Source organism: Aethalodelphis obliquidens, unplaced genomic scaffold (genome assembly GCF_003676395.1).
Source record: "Aethalodelphis obliquidens isolate GAN/ISIS:26980383/991018 unplaced genomic scaffold, ASM367639v1 scaffold35, whole genome shotgun sequence".
Classification (NCBI taxonomy): domain Eukaryota; kingdom Metazoa; phylum Chordata; class Mammalia; order Artiodactyla; family Delphinidae; genus Aethalodelphis; species Aethalodelphis obliquidens.
Genome location: NW_020837979.1, coordinates 9,870,071 through 9,884,927, shown reverse-complemented (window position 1 = coordinate 9,884,927; position 14,857 = coordinate 9,870,071). Strand labels below are relative to the sequence as shown.

The window sequence follows — 14,857 nt, the reverse complement described above, 5'->3', positions numbered from 1 at the left end:
TACACAAGCACGCTCTTCTCCACCAGCGAGAAGTGGGACAGGGCAAGAACACTGTCGCTGTTTTATTTTAGAATTTCAGAGGCAGGTGGCATTTCTTCCAAAGGTAATTCCAATTATCTGTTGTTGGAATTAATGCTAGCCTTTCTCATTCACCAGTCTCTTCTGAGATGCAGCCAACAAAGCTGGTGCTTGTTGCCCATGTGCACAAGTGCATATGTGTGTGGAGCGTGTATGCCTGTGTGTACATGTGCGTATGTGTGTGTAAACCTCCCCACCAGCAGGAGGAGGGGCCGACCTTCCTTGGAGGACAGTTTCCATACTGGCTTAGACTCTCTCCCCAGACACACTCTGCTTTCCCTCCCATAGGTTTTTACAATGTTTCTCTCAAGCATTATTAATTTTATCAAGCAGCAGACTGTCAACATTTATGACTCTTATCGTGGCTCAAACCCAGTGCATCTTGTATTGATTATTTCCTAAAATACTCCTCCAAGGCTGGAGCACGTACCACTGCCTGGCTCCAGTATCCGCTCACACGGGAGGGTTCGTTCCCAGCAAATAATAAAAAACAACTGTAGTGGATATTCGCGGGCTTTTTTGGAGGGCCCCTGGGCCCTCTGTCCCGCAGATCCCCACAACAGTCCTCCAGGAGGAGCTGAGCAGGGCAGGGAGTGCTGACCCTGTGTCACAGATGGAAAAGTCTAGGCTCAGGGAGGTCAAAAGACTTGTCCAACCAGGGTCACCTAGTAAGTGGTAGAAAAAGGGCCAGAAACCAGATCTTCATATTCTTCACATGGACCTCTTGTCCCCAGCCCTCAGTGCCCTTCATTGTTAAGCTGGAGGGAGCCCCGGGACCCTGGGTGGTCCAATCTTTATCACCAGCCCACCCCTCTTTTGTACCACCAGCCTTGTCGCAAGAGAGCACCTGACACCAACACGTCCCAGTGCCCAGGTAACCTTGCTGACAGTCACCCCAGCCCACCTCATTCCAACAACCCCCTCCTCCCTTTAAACCACTTGCTCTGCTGGAGCCAAACCTTAACCATCAGGACTAAGTAAATCCCTCAGAATCTCCAACCGGTCTTGGTTTTCTTCATATTTCATTCTCTCCATTTACACTGTGGAGGCAGGAGAATGACTTTGTCTTTGGTGGTATCCAACTGTGGTCATTTTTACTCACCGGTCTGAAATAAATTGCAGTCACACTTGCTAAAGAACCAATCCCAAATGTAGCCATCCTGGAGCATTATAAATTGTTCGTGACAGTTCTCTTCCTTCCCGAGTCTCTGCACAGGACCGCGATCTTTGCTATTAGATCCAATGGGCGATGCTGTAGGAGTTTGCCATTAATGCTGTGATGTTGATTTAAGCATTCATTTGGGCTGGTCCATCTCAAGACATCGAGCAAAAGTTCCAGAACTAAGATGAGGCTTGATTTGATGGATTTCCTTACTAGCATATATTTTTAAATATCTTTTCCACACGTAAATTCTCTCTTCAGTTCTTCTTTCATTTCCGATCCACTAACTGTTCTTTAAAAATGTCTAATATTGGCAAGGTTCCCCTCACATTCAATTGGCAGCATACTGAGCTGCCCATACTGATAATGATCAGTCAATAATTAATGTATTTTTCAGCATACATTTTTGCAGTATCTCTACTGTATCAGTGGCTGCCTTCATTTAGATTTAATACATTCAAGCCAAACTCAATTCCCATATCAGACTGTTAGTTTATAGTAATTTTTAATGATAATGATTCCATAAATGTATAGAGAATATACTCAAACTTGTATTTTATCCTAAATTATACCCCATGCCATTTACATTTTTGTTTAATAAATTCAGTCTCAAACAGAAGGAAGGTAGTTTTCCCGAAAATAAACCCCACTTCTTTGTAGAGCACTTGATGTATCAGACCCTCATGGTGTAATATTCTGTTAACAAATCAAATTTTACAAAAATGTATATTTTTGGTTTTATAAGCCCAGAGAGTCTCTAAAAGACAAATCTTCTTCTTCAGCTAAAATCTTCTTCTTCACCACTGCTTGTGTATCTATACTCTGAGCTGTCTTCCCTCTGATATTAAAGACGCTTGCTGTCCCCTTCATAGCCCATCAGTGGGCCCCATTAGGAGCCCTACCAAGAGGACTGGGCAAAAACAGGTTCCTGATCTTAGTTTTCTAACATCAGTCCCCAAACTGGCATATTTGCTTCTTCTGTCTTCTAGTTTCAATTTCCCTATTTTAGTTACATCGTCTCAGTCTTACTGAATACATGTCCTTTTTTACAATGAGCCTTAAATTATTTTAGAAAGAGAAGGAATCGGAGTAAAATATACAAATAGAATAAATAAATTTTCAAGGCTTCAAGGATTCAGTCATCTGGGGCCTGCTCTAAACAAGGTTGTTGCTTACTGGGCTATCCAGTCCTGACCCTCCCTCCAAAAGAGATCCCAGGGCTTCTCTGGTGGCGCAGTGGTTGGGAGCCCGCCTGCCGATGCAGGGGACGCGGGTTCGTGCCCTGGTCCGGGAAGATCCCACATGCCGCGGAGCGGCTGCGCCCGTGAGCCATGGCCACTGAGCCTGCGCGTCCGGAGCCTGTGCTCCGCAACGGGAGAGGCCACAACAGTGAGAGGCCCGCATACTGAAAAAAAAAAAAAAAAAAAAAGAGACCCCAATTCTGGCCACTTCTAACATCTCCCACCATCATCTTGCACCTGGACTATTGTAACAACCTCCCAGCTGGCCTCCTGTTCCACTCTGCCCCAAACATCAGGCATGGTGATCTAATATTCATTATTAAGGTAAAATTTATATACAGTGAAATGCACAGAGCATAAATGCATGAGTTCTGGTCCATTACCTACCTATGTAACCATCACACCAATTAAGATCATGGAATGTTCCCGTGCCCCCCAGAAAGTGCCCTCTTGCTCCTTTTCTGAGTCCCTACCCCCTACAGGCAACCCCTCTTCTCTTTGCATCAATATTCACTAGCTTTGCTTGTTCGTGAACTTACATAAATGGAATCGTATGGTATGTACTCTTTCACGTCTGTCTTCTGCCAGGCAGATAAGGCATTCGTGTGGTTTTCTGTATCTGTAGCTCATTCTTTTGTATGGCTGAGTGGTTTGCCATCTGTGAGTACTCCACAATTGGTCCATTCTCTGACTGCGGGACATCTGGGTTGTTTCCACCTTGGGGTTATTACGAATCAAGTTGATACAAGCATTCATGCACAAGTCTTTTGGTGGATATGTGTTTCCATTTCTCTTTTGTAAACTCCCAGGAATGCAACTGCTGGTTGAAGGGTAGGTTTATGTTTAATATTGTAAGGAAGTGTCAAACACTTTTGCAAAATGACTGCACCATTTTCCATTCTGACCAACAATATATGAGAATTCTAGTTGCTCCACATCCTCAACAATATTGTCAGACTTTCCCATCTTTAGCTATTCTCGAGGGATTGTAATATCACCTCATTATGGTTTAAATGTGCATTTCTCCAATGACTTAAGATGCTGAGCACATTTTTATATGCTTATTGGCCATTTGGACTCTTTTTTTTTTTTTTTTTTTTGCGGTACGCGGGCCTCTCACTGTTGTGGCCTCTCCCGTTGCGGAGCACAGGCTCCGGACGCGCAGGCTCAGTGGCCATGGCTCACGGGCCCAGCCGCTCCGTGGCGTGTGGGATCTTCCCAGGCCGGGGAACGAACCCGTGTCCCCTGCATCGGCAGGCGGACTCTCAACCACTGCGCCACCAGGGAAGCCCTGGACTCTTTTATAAAGTCCAAAAAATCCAAACTTCTCACTGTGGCCCCTACGTCTGACTCTTTCAAGGATTTTGCCCATTTTTTAACTTGGGTTGTGTGTCTTTTTATCATTGAGCTCTAGGAATTCTTTATATGTTCCAAGTACAAATACTTTGTATCTGGACATAACTTTTTTTCAGATATATGCATTGCAGATATTCTTTCCTAGTTTGTAGATTGCCTTTTTTTTTTTTTTGGCTGAATTGGGTCTTCGTTGCTGCGCGTAAGCTTTCTCTAGTTGCGGCAAGCAGGGGCTACTCTTCGTTGCGGTGCGTGGGCTTCTCATTCCGGTGGCTTCTCTTGTTGCAGAGCAGGGGCTCAAGGTGTGCGGGCTTCAGTAGTTGTGGCACGTGGGCTCAGTAGTTGTGGCACACGGGCTCAGTAGTTGTGGCTCATGGGCTCTAGAGCGCAGGTTCAGTACTTGTCGCGTGTGGGCTTAGTTATCCTGCAGCATGTGGGATCTTCCCGGACCAGGGCTCGAACCCATGTCCCCTGCATTGGCAGGTGGATTCTTAACCACTGAATCACCAGGGAAGTCCTGTCGATTGTCTTTTTATTCTTTTCATGATGTCTTTTGATGAACAATGGTTTTTAATTTTGATAAAGATTATCTTATCAGTTTTTTTTCTTTTGCACTTTCAATATTTTGAGGTCCTCTCTAAGAAACCTCTGCCTTCTCCTTTGTTCTTGTACAAACGTTGTTAATTGTGGAATTTGTGTTCAGGTGTATAATACAGCTCAAATTTTCTGTGTGTGTAGTGTGAGGTCAGGATCAAGGTTAAATTTTTTTCTATAGTTTTATCAGTAGTTCCAACGCCATTTATTGAAAAGACTTTCATTTTCCCATTGAATTGCCTTGGCAACACTGTCCAAAAATCAAGTGAACATATGGGTGTGGATTTATTTCAGGACTCTTCATTCTGTCCCATTAATCTATGTGTCTACCCTAATGCCAATACCACATACTCTTTTGAGTAGCTTTTTAATGTCCTGAAATCAAATAGGGAGAGTCCTCCAAATTCACCCTTTTTTAGAATTGCTTTAATGATTCTAGGCCTTTTGCATTTCCATGTATGGTTTTTGAATCAACTTATAAATTTTGATCAAGGAACTATAACACTTTTAAAATAATCATTACATTGTGCTTGCCTTCTTCTTCTTCCCCACCCACCCTTGAGAAAACCCTCCAATGACTCCATTTACCTTGGCAAAAAATCCAGACTTCTCACTGTGGCCCCCACGTCTGACTCTTCTTACTCACTGCTGTTCCTTATCCTCTGCTGATTCTCTCCTGGGACCACAGAGTGGGATCCCTGAGCAGAGTGCTGGGAGGATTCTGTGACAAAGGCTGTCTGTGGCCATTGTACTTCTGCCCTCCCCAGGGGCCTTGACTACTCCAGGAAAGCCCAAGAGAGGAAGGATGAAAGGTGACATTCCCACGGCTCTGTCCAAAGACATTTTTCATCTGTCACAACATTATTGCAGTATTTTGACAGTTTTGGATTTTCCAAATTCTTGCCTTAAACTTAATGCCTCTTGTCTGGCAGCATGCTTCATCCCAAATTCCTAGCTGCCTTGAAAATGTTTCTGATTATTAGTGTAATCACATAATTTATCAGTACTGACAACACGTAATGATGAATGCATCGTATTGACATCACCAGCCTGATGCGTGAGCTTACTTTGCTGTTGACGAAAAATGCATTATTTTACATTGATTTTAATTGAAAAGAGTGATGGATTATGTACCTTGCAACTTTACTGAATTTGTTTATCAGTTCTAACAGTTTTTTTGGTGGAATCTTTAGGGTTTTCTACGTATAAGATCATGTCGTCTGTGAACACAGATCGGTTTACTTCTTCTTTCCCAATTTACCATGCTTGATTTTTATCGCCAGCATCGACAACCACCTGACATAAATGTACTTTATTAGTTTGTAGCCTGCCTCGTCTCTAAAATGTAAGCTCCATAAAGCAGGTATTATTTTACCTGCTTTGTTCACTGCCTCTTGAACTACCTCATAGTAGGTGTTCAATAAAAAATTGTCAAATGAATGAATCACCTAGCCTGGCACATAGTAGGGACCTGGCAAATGATAACAAGTAATCATTATTGTTATTTTTAACATAATATTTCAATGCAAGAAGAATAATTATGCCTTAAACTGAGAAGTTTCCATTATGCAGAATGGTTTCCAGTGCAGTAAATAAATAGCACCAGGCTTCCAGCTGCACCGGAGTCCCCAGGCAGGTCCCAGCTCACTCCCTGGCACGCCCTTTCAAGTAATCCCTGTGGCTGTCATGGATGACAACTCAGTTCAGGTGCCAATCTACACAGAGGAACTTCTATAAACAGGCCCTCCCTCTATCCTGTCATCTCTGCTCAGATCCTCCACGGCATCCCACGGGGCCAGGACTGACCCGACCAGAGCGCTGGCCAAGTGGCCAGGGTCCAAGTCGTGGAACCAGAGCTGGGACAGGGCCTCCTGCCAAAGGCAGCAGCACACAAGGCAGAGCAGGGGCAGCCTGTCCAGCCCACTAGGAAAAGCCTAGGTCCCAGTACAAACAGAAGCCAGAGGACCAAGGGCAGAGCCAAGGCCAGGGTGTTGGAGCCAAGAGCTCAAAGTCAGGAACCAGTCCTGGGATGGGACTTCAGTCTCTTGGTGAAACCCCTGCTCAGCTCCTTTTCTGCAACATGCCAATGGCTTCAGTGTAACTGCTTCCTGGAAAAGGCTGCTCCTTTTCTCAGGGGTTCATGAGGAAAGCAACAACATTCCCCATGCCCTGTTGCCTTCTAAGGGGAGCTGACTTTCAAATCTTTTTCCATTCCAGATCTGATCACCGCCCCCCACCCCGGTATTTCTCTAAATACAAAAACCCAAACCATCCCAAACTGACACTATCTTAAATTCTGATGGAAATTTAATAACTGCAGTATAATAAATATAATATACACTTGATCTTAGCCAAAAGGCCAAGAAGCGATAATAATAAATATAATATAAATATAAAGCCATCAATCCCCCTCCAAGCTGATCTGAGATGGGTGGTTTGAGAAAACAGTGGATGATTTAGACCAGCAGTCCTCAAGCTTTAGACCCCTTTATACTCTTAAAAATTATCTCGGGTACTTTCCTAGTGGCACAGTAGTTAAGAATCCACCTGCCAATGCAGGGGACATGGGTTCGACCCCTGGTCCAGGAAGATCCCACATGCCATGGAGCAACTAAGCCCAAGCGCCACAACTACTGAGCCTGCGCTCTAGAGCCCGTGAGCCACAACTACAGAAGTCTGCGTGCCTAGAGCCCATGCTCCACAACAGGAGAAGCCACCGCAGTGAGAAGCCCACACACCGCAACGAGGAGTTGCCCCCGCTTGCCACAACTAGAGAAAGCCAGCGCACAGCAACAAAGACCCAATGTGGCCAAAAATTTATTTATTTATTTATTTATTTATTAAAAAAAAATTTTTTTAATTATCTCGGATTCCGGACTTACTTGGTGGCACAGTGGTTAAGAATCTGCCTGCAAATGCAGGAGACACGGGTTCGAGCCCTGGTCCGGGAAGATCCCACGTGCTGCAGAGCAACTAAGCCCATGCGCCACAACTACTGAGCCTGTGCTCTAGAGCCCATGAGGCACAACTACTGAAGCCCACACACCTAGAGCCCGTGCTCCGCAACAAGAGAAGCCACCACAATGAGAAGCCCATGCACCGCAAAGAAGAGTAGTCCCAGCTCGCCGCAACTAGAGAAAGCCCACACGCAGCAATGAAAACCCAACGCAGCCAAAAACTAAATTAATTAATTTTTTTTAAATGGCAAAAAAAAATTATCTTGGATTCCAAAGAGCTTTAGTTTATGCAGGTTGTATCTATCAAGTTACTGTACTAGTAATTAAAGCTGAGAATTTTTTAAATGTTTATTCATTTAAAAATAACAGTAATAAACCTATTACATGTTAATGTAAATGACATAATTCTTATGAAAAATAGCCACAATTTTCAAGCCAAAAACTAAATCAATGAGAGGAATCGCATTGTTTTGCCTTTTTACAAATTGTTTTAGCATCTGGCTTAATAAAAGACAGCTGGCCTCTCATGTCTGCTTCTGCACTCAATCTGTAGCCACATGTTGTTTTGGTCGAAGTTGATGATGAAAACCTGGTGTCGTGCACGCAGGTAGTTGGACATCTACTTTTCAGATAGTAACAGAAAGGATCTTGGGTACACCCACGGGTCCTCAGATCCTACTTCGAGAACCACTGGCTTCGGTAATGATACTACCGTGCCCACGGCCCACGTGGATCATGGGGGTGAGGACGAGAGGAGCTCAGGATGAGAGAGAAGATGGCTGGGGACAGGGTTGGGGGGTAAGCAGTCACGGATGGAGTGGGGAACGTCATTATCCATTATCCATTGTCCCCAGTCCTCACTACAGTTGGCCAGGAATAGCCTGAGTCCCACTGGCTCCCTCCTGAGAAAAGGAAATGTTGGGATGGAGCATCCCTATGAGTCAGCCCTGCACCATGATTGGGAGGGACGAAATGCTGAACGGGAGCAATTCAGAAGAATTAGAAACAATTCAGGAGAAACAGTACAGGGTACCAGGAAAGAAGGACAGTGCGTCAGTACTCAAGCCAGGATGCACACTGCATCACCTGCAAGGTTTAAATGCTGATCCGATGAGCCTGACCAAAAGCCCAGATGGCAAGAGTTTGGAAAGCTCCGCAGGCGGTTCTAATGTGCACCCTGGGGTGAGACCCACCAGATTTGAGTGGGCTCAGGAAGCAATCCACCTGGCTTTGAATCCATGCTCCACTAGTTATATATACAGCTTACTAGTTGTATGACCTCTGACCAATTACTCAGCTTCAGTTTGCTCATCTGTAAAATACGAATACCACAAGGGATGTCGGGAATATTAAATGAGATCATCCATTTAAAGTTCTTAGAGCTGTGACTGACACAAGATATGTATTTAGTAAGTGTCAGCTGTCGCTGGTTATGGCGATTTTTGTGCAGGCTGTCAGCCTCTGTTGGCTTCCAGGGTGTCTCTGAGGAGGGTGCCACACAGACAGGACCAGGCACCCAAGGGAGGGGCTGGGGTCCAGTCCGAGCACTGCCACAAAGCAGATGTCCCAACTGGGTCCTCCGTCTCCTCATCTGGAAATTCCAGAAGTCAGAGACCTCCCCCGACGCAGGACCCAGTCCTGAATCCTCAGAGAGAGAGAGAGTTGGCCGAGGGGCACAAATGTGATGTCACTGGAAACAGGTGCAGGAGGAGTTGAAAAGGTGCAATGAGATTTTTCACAGTGTGTGTGTGTGTGTGTGTGTGTGTGTGTGTGTGTGCGCGCGCGCATCCGCGCGCACTCTGTAGTCAGGCTGAGATACTGTTTTCCTTTTTAAATTACTGAAACACCTCAAATCTACTGCAGTTGACAGAAGGGAGAAGACAGAGTGGAAACATTTTAATGGCTTTTTCTCAGCCTGTGGGCTGTCCACCGAGCCCTGGGATGAATGAGGCTCGCTCCTCGTTTGTCCTCAAGGACATCATCGTCACATGTTACACGCTGCACTCTGCCTGGGAGCTTATCCAATCATCCCCAAAAGTTAAGAGCAACACACGAGGGCCAGGGAAAGATGGAAGGACCTGGAATGCTCTCTGAACTGGCAGTCCATGACTCAATATTTTCATGAAGAGGTGGGATGAATCATGCAACACTTCTAGAATTACTGGACGTGGACAGCTCCTCCAGCTGTTCACAGGGGAGAATTTGAGAGCCTTCACATGCAGATGTTCTGCTGAGTCTTATGACACCCGCCCCATGAGATAAGCCTGCAGCCCCAGTGACCGATGACTGACTGGTTTAATTTCCTTCAGGTTCATTGGCTTTTGCAAATTCACACAGAGAGAAGCGCCAAACAGGCTGAAATAACTAACAGAAATGAGCTGGAGGGATCGTCCAGGGCCAATCCTGTGCCTCCCAGAGGAATCACACTTCATCATACAGGACAGAGCTGTCCAGGCTGCTGACGACCACGGAGGGAGCCGTGAAAACAGGGAGATAATTGGATCCAGGGCTTAACACACTTCATCAGTAGCGAGAGTATGCAGGCTAATCCTTCAGACGTGGGGGGCTCAGGCTGCAACTGATAAACCTCATTAAAGGATCAACCCTCACGTCCGGGTCTTGATTTTTGACACTCACTTAAGCCTTAGACATGTTGGGCTGATTAAGGGGGCAGGAGACTGGCCCCCATGTCGGAATCTCACCTTCCTGCCAGCCCCACACCGGACACATTTGGAGGCCAGATTCTGATGGAGAAAGTGGCTGAAAGCAAAGAGGGATTGGGGTTTTTATGTTCGGTTGTTTGTTTGGTTGTTCATTTGTTTGTTGGTTGGTTGGTTGGTTGGTTGGATGAGAGAGAAGATGGCTGGGGACAGGGTTGGGGGGTAAGCAGTCACGGATGGAGTGGGGAACGTCATTATCCATTATCCATTGTCCCCAGTCCTCACTACAGTTGGCCAGGAATAGCCTGAGTCCCACTGGCTCCCTCCTGTTTGGTTGGTTGGCTGTTTGGCTGTTTGGTTGGTTGGTTGGTTGGTTGGTTGGTTGGCTGTTTGGCTGTTTGGTTGGTTGGTTGGTTGGTTGGTTGGTTGGCTGTTTGGCTGTTTGTTTGTTTGGTTGTTTGGTTGGTTGGTTGGCTGGTTGGTTGGTTGGTTGGTTGGCTGGCTGGTTGGTTGGTTGGTTGGCTGTTTGGCTGTTTGGTTGGTTGGTTGGTTAGTTGTTTGGATGGCTGCATTCACCTCTAAATGTATGTTTCATTGAGAGGCAATTTACTAGCTTGAACATCCACTTTGCCAGCATGTTCTACTTGGTATGAAATGATTTTCCAGACTTTGCCAGCATGCTTCACCCTGTTCTCGGGGTATTTCCTTGCACATGCTCTCCGAGGTGACGCTGTGCCCTTGTCACCTTGGAGGGGCTGCTGGACCTCACCAGGAGGTGAGGTGCCAAAGCTCTGCCTGTAATTTCTTCCTCAGGAGAAGATGCTGAGTTCTGTGTCTGCCTCCTCAGGACAGACAGCCAACCGAAGTGGGTGGGTGGGTGGTGATCTGGTCTCAAACACGGACTCAGGCCCCCACCAGCTCTGATCCACACTCCACAGAGAAACGAGCCCCTGTGGTCTCCTGAATGGGAAAGACCTCAACCCCTCACTCCTCAGCCTCTCCCTCCGCAGACCACGCTGGGCAGGAAGGGGGCCAGGCTCATGGCAGAATACATTCAGCTCCTCAGCATCTACTGAAGCTCATCCCCGGTTCAGGGCCTTCCCCCAGGGATCTCACCAGAGGGCATTTTTTTCCTGTGTAAAGTGTTAGGTTTAAGGAAGCTATGAAGCTGCATGAATTGACTTAAATTTGCCTAAAATATAGAGCTTCTAATGCTAGCATCACAAAGGAATCCTCTCATCCCATATTCTTTCTTTCCTTCTTTCTTTTAATGAGGCTAAATTGACTAAAATAATTTAACTGCATTGAGAGCGGCAATTTTTAGGCAAACAAGACTCATCCATTTTGGACAAGTCTAAAATGCTTAAAAAATCCATAAAATTAGTTCACTACGTTCCTCAGATATTTGAGTTTTACACCCCAAATTATATTTGTTTTGTGAACAAATATTTCATTACCTCTGCTCATTCCCCTACTACCTGGCCTGTGGGCTCGGGAAAAGTGAATCAATTAGGTTAACACAGGGAGGGGACAGAAAAGGAGAGTGAAGGAGCCACTCCCCCATACCGACCACATTGTCTGTTTCCCCCAGGGCAAAATTAATGTGCTTCCTTCCACAAGTCACAAAAGCAAACAAAACAAAACAAAATATTTTTCTTTCTCTGTCTCTTTCTCCTTCACTCACACACAGGACACCAAAATAACAATGAAACTTACCTGATCCTGAATTGTACCTTTTATCAGAGGCAGACCCATGGTAACCATCACTCTCTGAAATGTCAAAGCTCTCATTTCATCCAGACTCAAATCATACCTGTGACAAATGGATACAAAATGGATGTTAAGACGTTGGACTGATGGTGACCATGAGTGGAGCCTTTGGACCCAGGGATCTGACAGAACAGACATCTTTGTTGGGTCTCTCTATAGCTCTTGTTCCATGCTATGAGTCAAAGGAGGCCACCATGTGTGTGACACAGACTGTGGGGGGCGGTCAAAATGGAAGGAAAGAAAGAAGGGTTCCCTGACAATGACCTTAAAACAAGACTCTAACGTTTCCTCCTCTACCCAGGTGTCTGGGATGGGAAGATGGGGCAGATGGGAGAGACCTGTGTGGTGGCCCCAGGAGTGTCACCTAGAATTTCCTTCAAGAGAACCCACAGTGGGAGCAGCATTTCCCAGCAACCTGCAGCTGCCATTCCTTGGAATTAACCTTGGCGCTGGCCCCAGGCTGCTCTGCCCTCAGGCTGCTCCCAGCTGGTGATGAGCATGGCAAGGGTCTAGACTCCGGCCATTCCTGCCCACCAGGAGACTTTTTCCCAGGGACACCAGCAGCCCACTCAGACTGTCTCGTGACGGTGCCAGGCCCTTTCTTCTCCCTCATTTCATGGTGTCAGCCCTGCTCGCACACATTCCAAAGGTGCCCCCACCTCCTGCAGCTCCCTCCCTGTGGCCCTTCTAGATGTTCCCCCAGTAAGCCGCTTGCACATCTAGTCCCATCTCGGTGTCTGTTTCTCAACGAACCTCGACTGACATAGGAGGGGAGGATCCATGCTGCCGCCTAAAGTGTTTAAACCCAAAGCACAGCCAGAGTTTGGGGGAACCGCACTCAGGTTTGGATGCTGACTGCCACCAACTGCGTGACCAACGTCAAGTGGCCTGCCGTGGCTCCATCCTCCCATCTGTAAGATGGGAATGAGAGTCACGAATAACCCAGAGGAGTGTCATTTCAAATGCTTGGACTAGGGCGTGCATATGTATGGTAAGTGTTCAATAGCAGTAACTGCCATTCACGCTCTTAGTTACCCCATCTCCTCCTTCTCAAGGGCAGGCACTGTGTCAGACCCATTTTTACAGCCCCAGCACCCCTACAAGGCCTGGCCCATGTGAGGCCCCATTCAATGGTGGTTGAACTTAAACGTATTTGGGTCCTCAGGTTTCACGACCAGGTTGTGGAGGCAGCGTCCCCACGGATGCCCCCAAAGACATGCTTACTACACATACTGTCCTCATGTCAAGTTTATTTCCACCCAGAATACAAACTGCATGCATTCAGAGTCCACATCTTAAACTCCTGTGTAGCCCCTGAGGACCAGCAGAGCATCTCACATTTAAACATTTTCCCTAAATACCTGCTGGCCAATTGCCCCAGACCAAACAAGAACCATCTTGACTTTCTCTCTTCCATCTCCAGTCTGCAGGTAACTGAAAAATCCAAGAGGACCCACCGTGCATTTGGGAAAGTAAAAGATAACCCCCCCCACCAAAAAAAAAAAAAAAAAAAAGCCAAATGGTCACAGAAACTCCCTAACAAAAAAATCTTGAGACAGGACAGGCCCATTATTGCTTTTTTCTTTTTCTGAGTCAGAACCACTGGTGGGGATTTCAGTAGAAACATTACTGCATGAAGTCAGTATTTTCCCTAAGGAGAACAGAAAATTAAAATGCCAATTTCAATAAAATGGGAGACTGGAAAAATCTCCACATTTGAACATACAAGTAAGGCCTGCCCAAAGCATCTGAGTCAAGCAGGCTTTGGCAGGAGGAACTGAAAAGAAGAACCACAGAAAGAGATCTCACGGCACAACGGTCAAATGGTGACCGATCTCAGGAAATGCTAGTAAAAATTCACTTCCTAAATGGAAGATGTGTACACCGAGACGTAAAACCTATAGCTCTTATCTGGAAAGCGGGATAGGAATGGCAGTGAGCTAGCAGATAGCAGGAGGCCCGCTGGTCTCTGAGCTATAGGTTTAGGGTCAGGGTGACATGAAGAATCACATGCACAGGTCACGTTTGAGAGAAGTGGTCTATCTCAGTGGCAGCGGGGAAGGAAAAAGTTTCCATGTGATGAAAAGGACCCACCCTGGATCACTATCCAAGCTTTTCCCAGCTCCCCAACCCTGAAACCCCTTAGAAAATCCAGGCTAGAAATCATTCAGCTTCACTCACATCATTCAGTTATAAGTAATAAACAGAAATGAGCATAGAATTGAAACAATGACCCTACAAAGAGCAGCAAATCTATTAAAAAACTAAAAACGCTCATCAGGGGGAAAAAAGTCATCCTGTAGCAAATAAAAATTGTGACCAAATATTATCTACATATTATATAAAACCAGTGGTGTGGGACTTCCCTGGTGGCACATTGGATAAGAATCCGCCTGCCAATGCAGGGAACACAGGTTCGAGCCCTGGTCCGGGAAGATCCCACATGCCACAGAGCAACTAAGCCCGTGTGCCACAATTACTGAGCCTATACTCTAGAGCCTGTGAGCCACAACTACTGAGCCTGCGTGCCACAACTACTGAAGCCCACACACCTAGAGCCCATGCTCCGCAACAAGAGAAGCCACCACAGTGAGAAGCCCATGCACTGCAACGAAGAGTAGCCCCCACTCATCGCAACTAGAGAAAGCCCGCACGCAGCAACAAAGACCCAACACAGCCAAAAATAAATAAATTAAATCTTTAAAATAAATAAAATTAAATTAAATAAATAAATAAAACCAGTGGTGTGTTAGAGCCAGTTTAAATTAGGTCATGAGATACAATTGTTAAATGTTAAAGAATTTTTGTGAACTAGTTTTTAAACACAGCCATTATCAAAAATTAATATATAGGGCTTCCCTGGTGGCGCAGTGGTTGAGAGTCCGCCTGCCGATGCAGGGGACACGGGTTCATGCCCTGATCCGGGAGGATCCCACATGCCTCGGAGCGGCTGGGCCCGTGGGCCATGGCCGCTGAGCCTGCGCGTCCGGAGCCTGTACTCCGCAACGGGAGAGGCCACAACAGTGAGAGGCCCGCATACCG

The 14,857-nt window shown here is 46.2% G+C and overlaps 1 protein-coding gene across 1 annotated transcript in view; it reads right to left on the bottom strand.

The window, feature by feature from the left end:
• Positions 1-14,857, bottom strand: part of ACOXL (acyl-CoA oxidase like) — a 332,334-nt gene that overhangs the window by 292,820 nt on the left and 24,657 nt on the right. Inside the window, 1 exon segment of the mRNA XM_027129018.1 lies at positions 11,779-11,858. Coding sequence (XP_026984819.1) covers positions 11,779-11,858 — 80 coding nt within the window.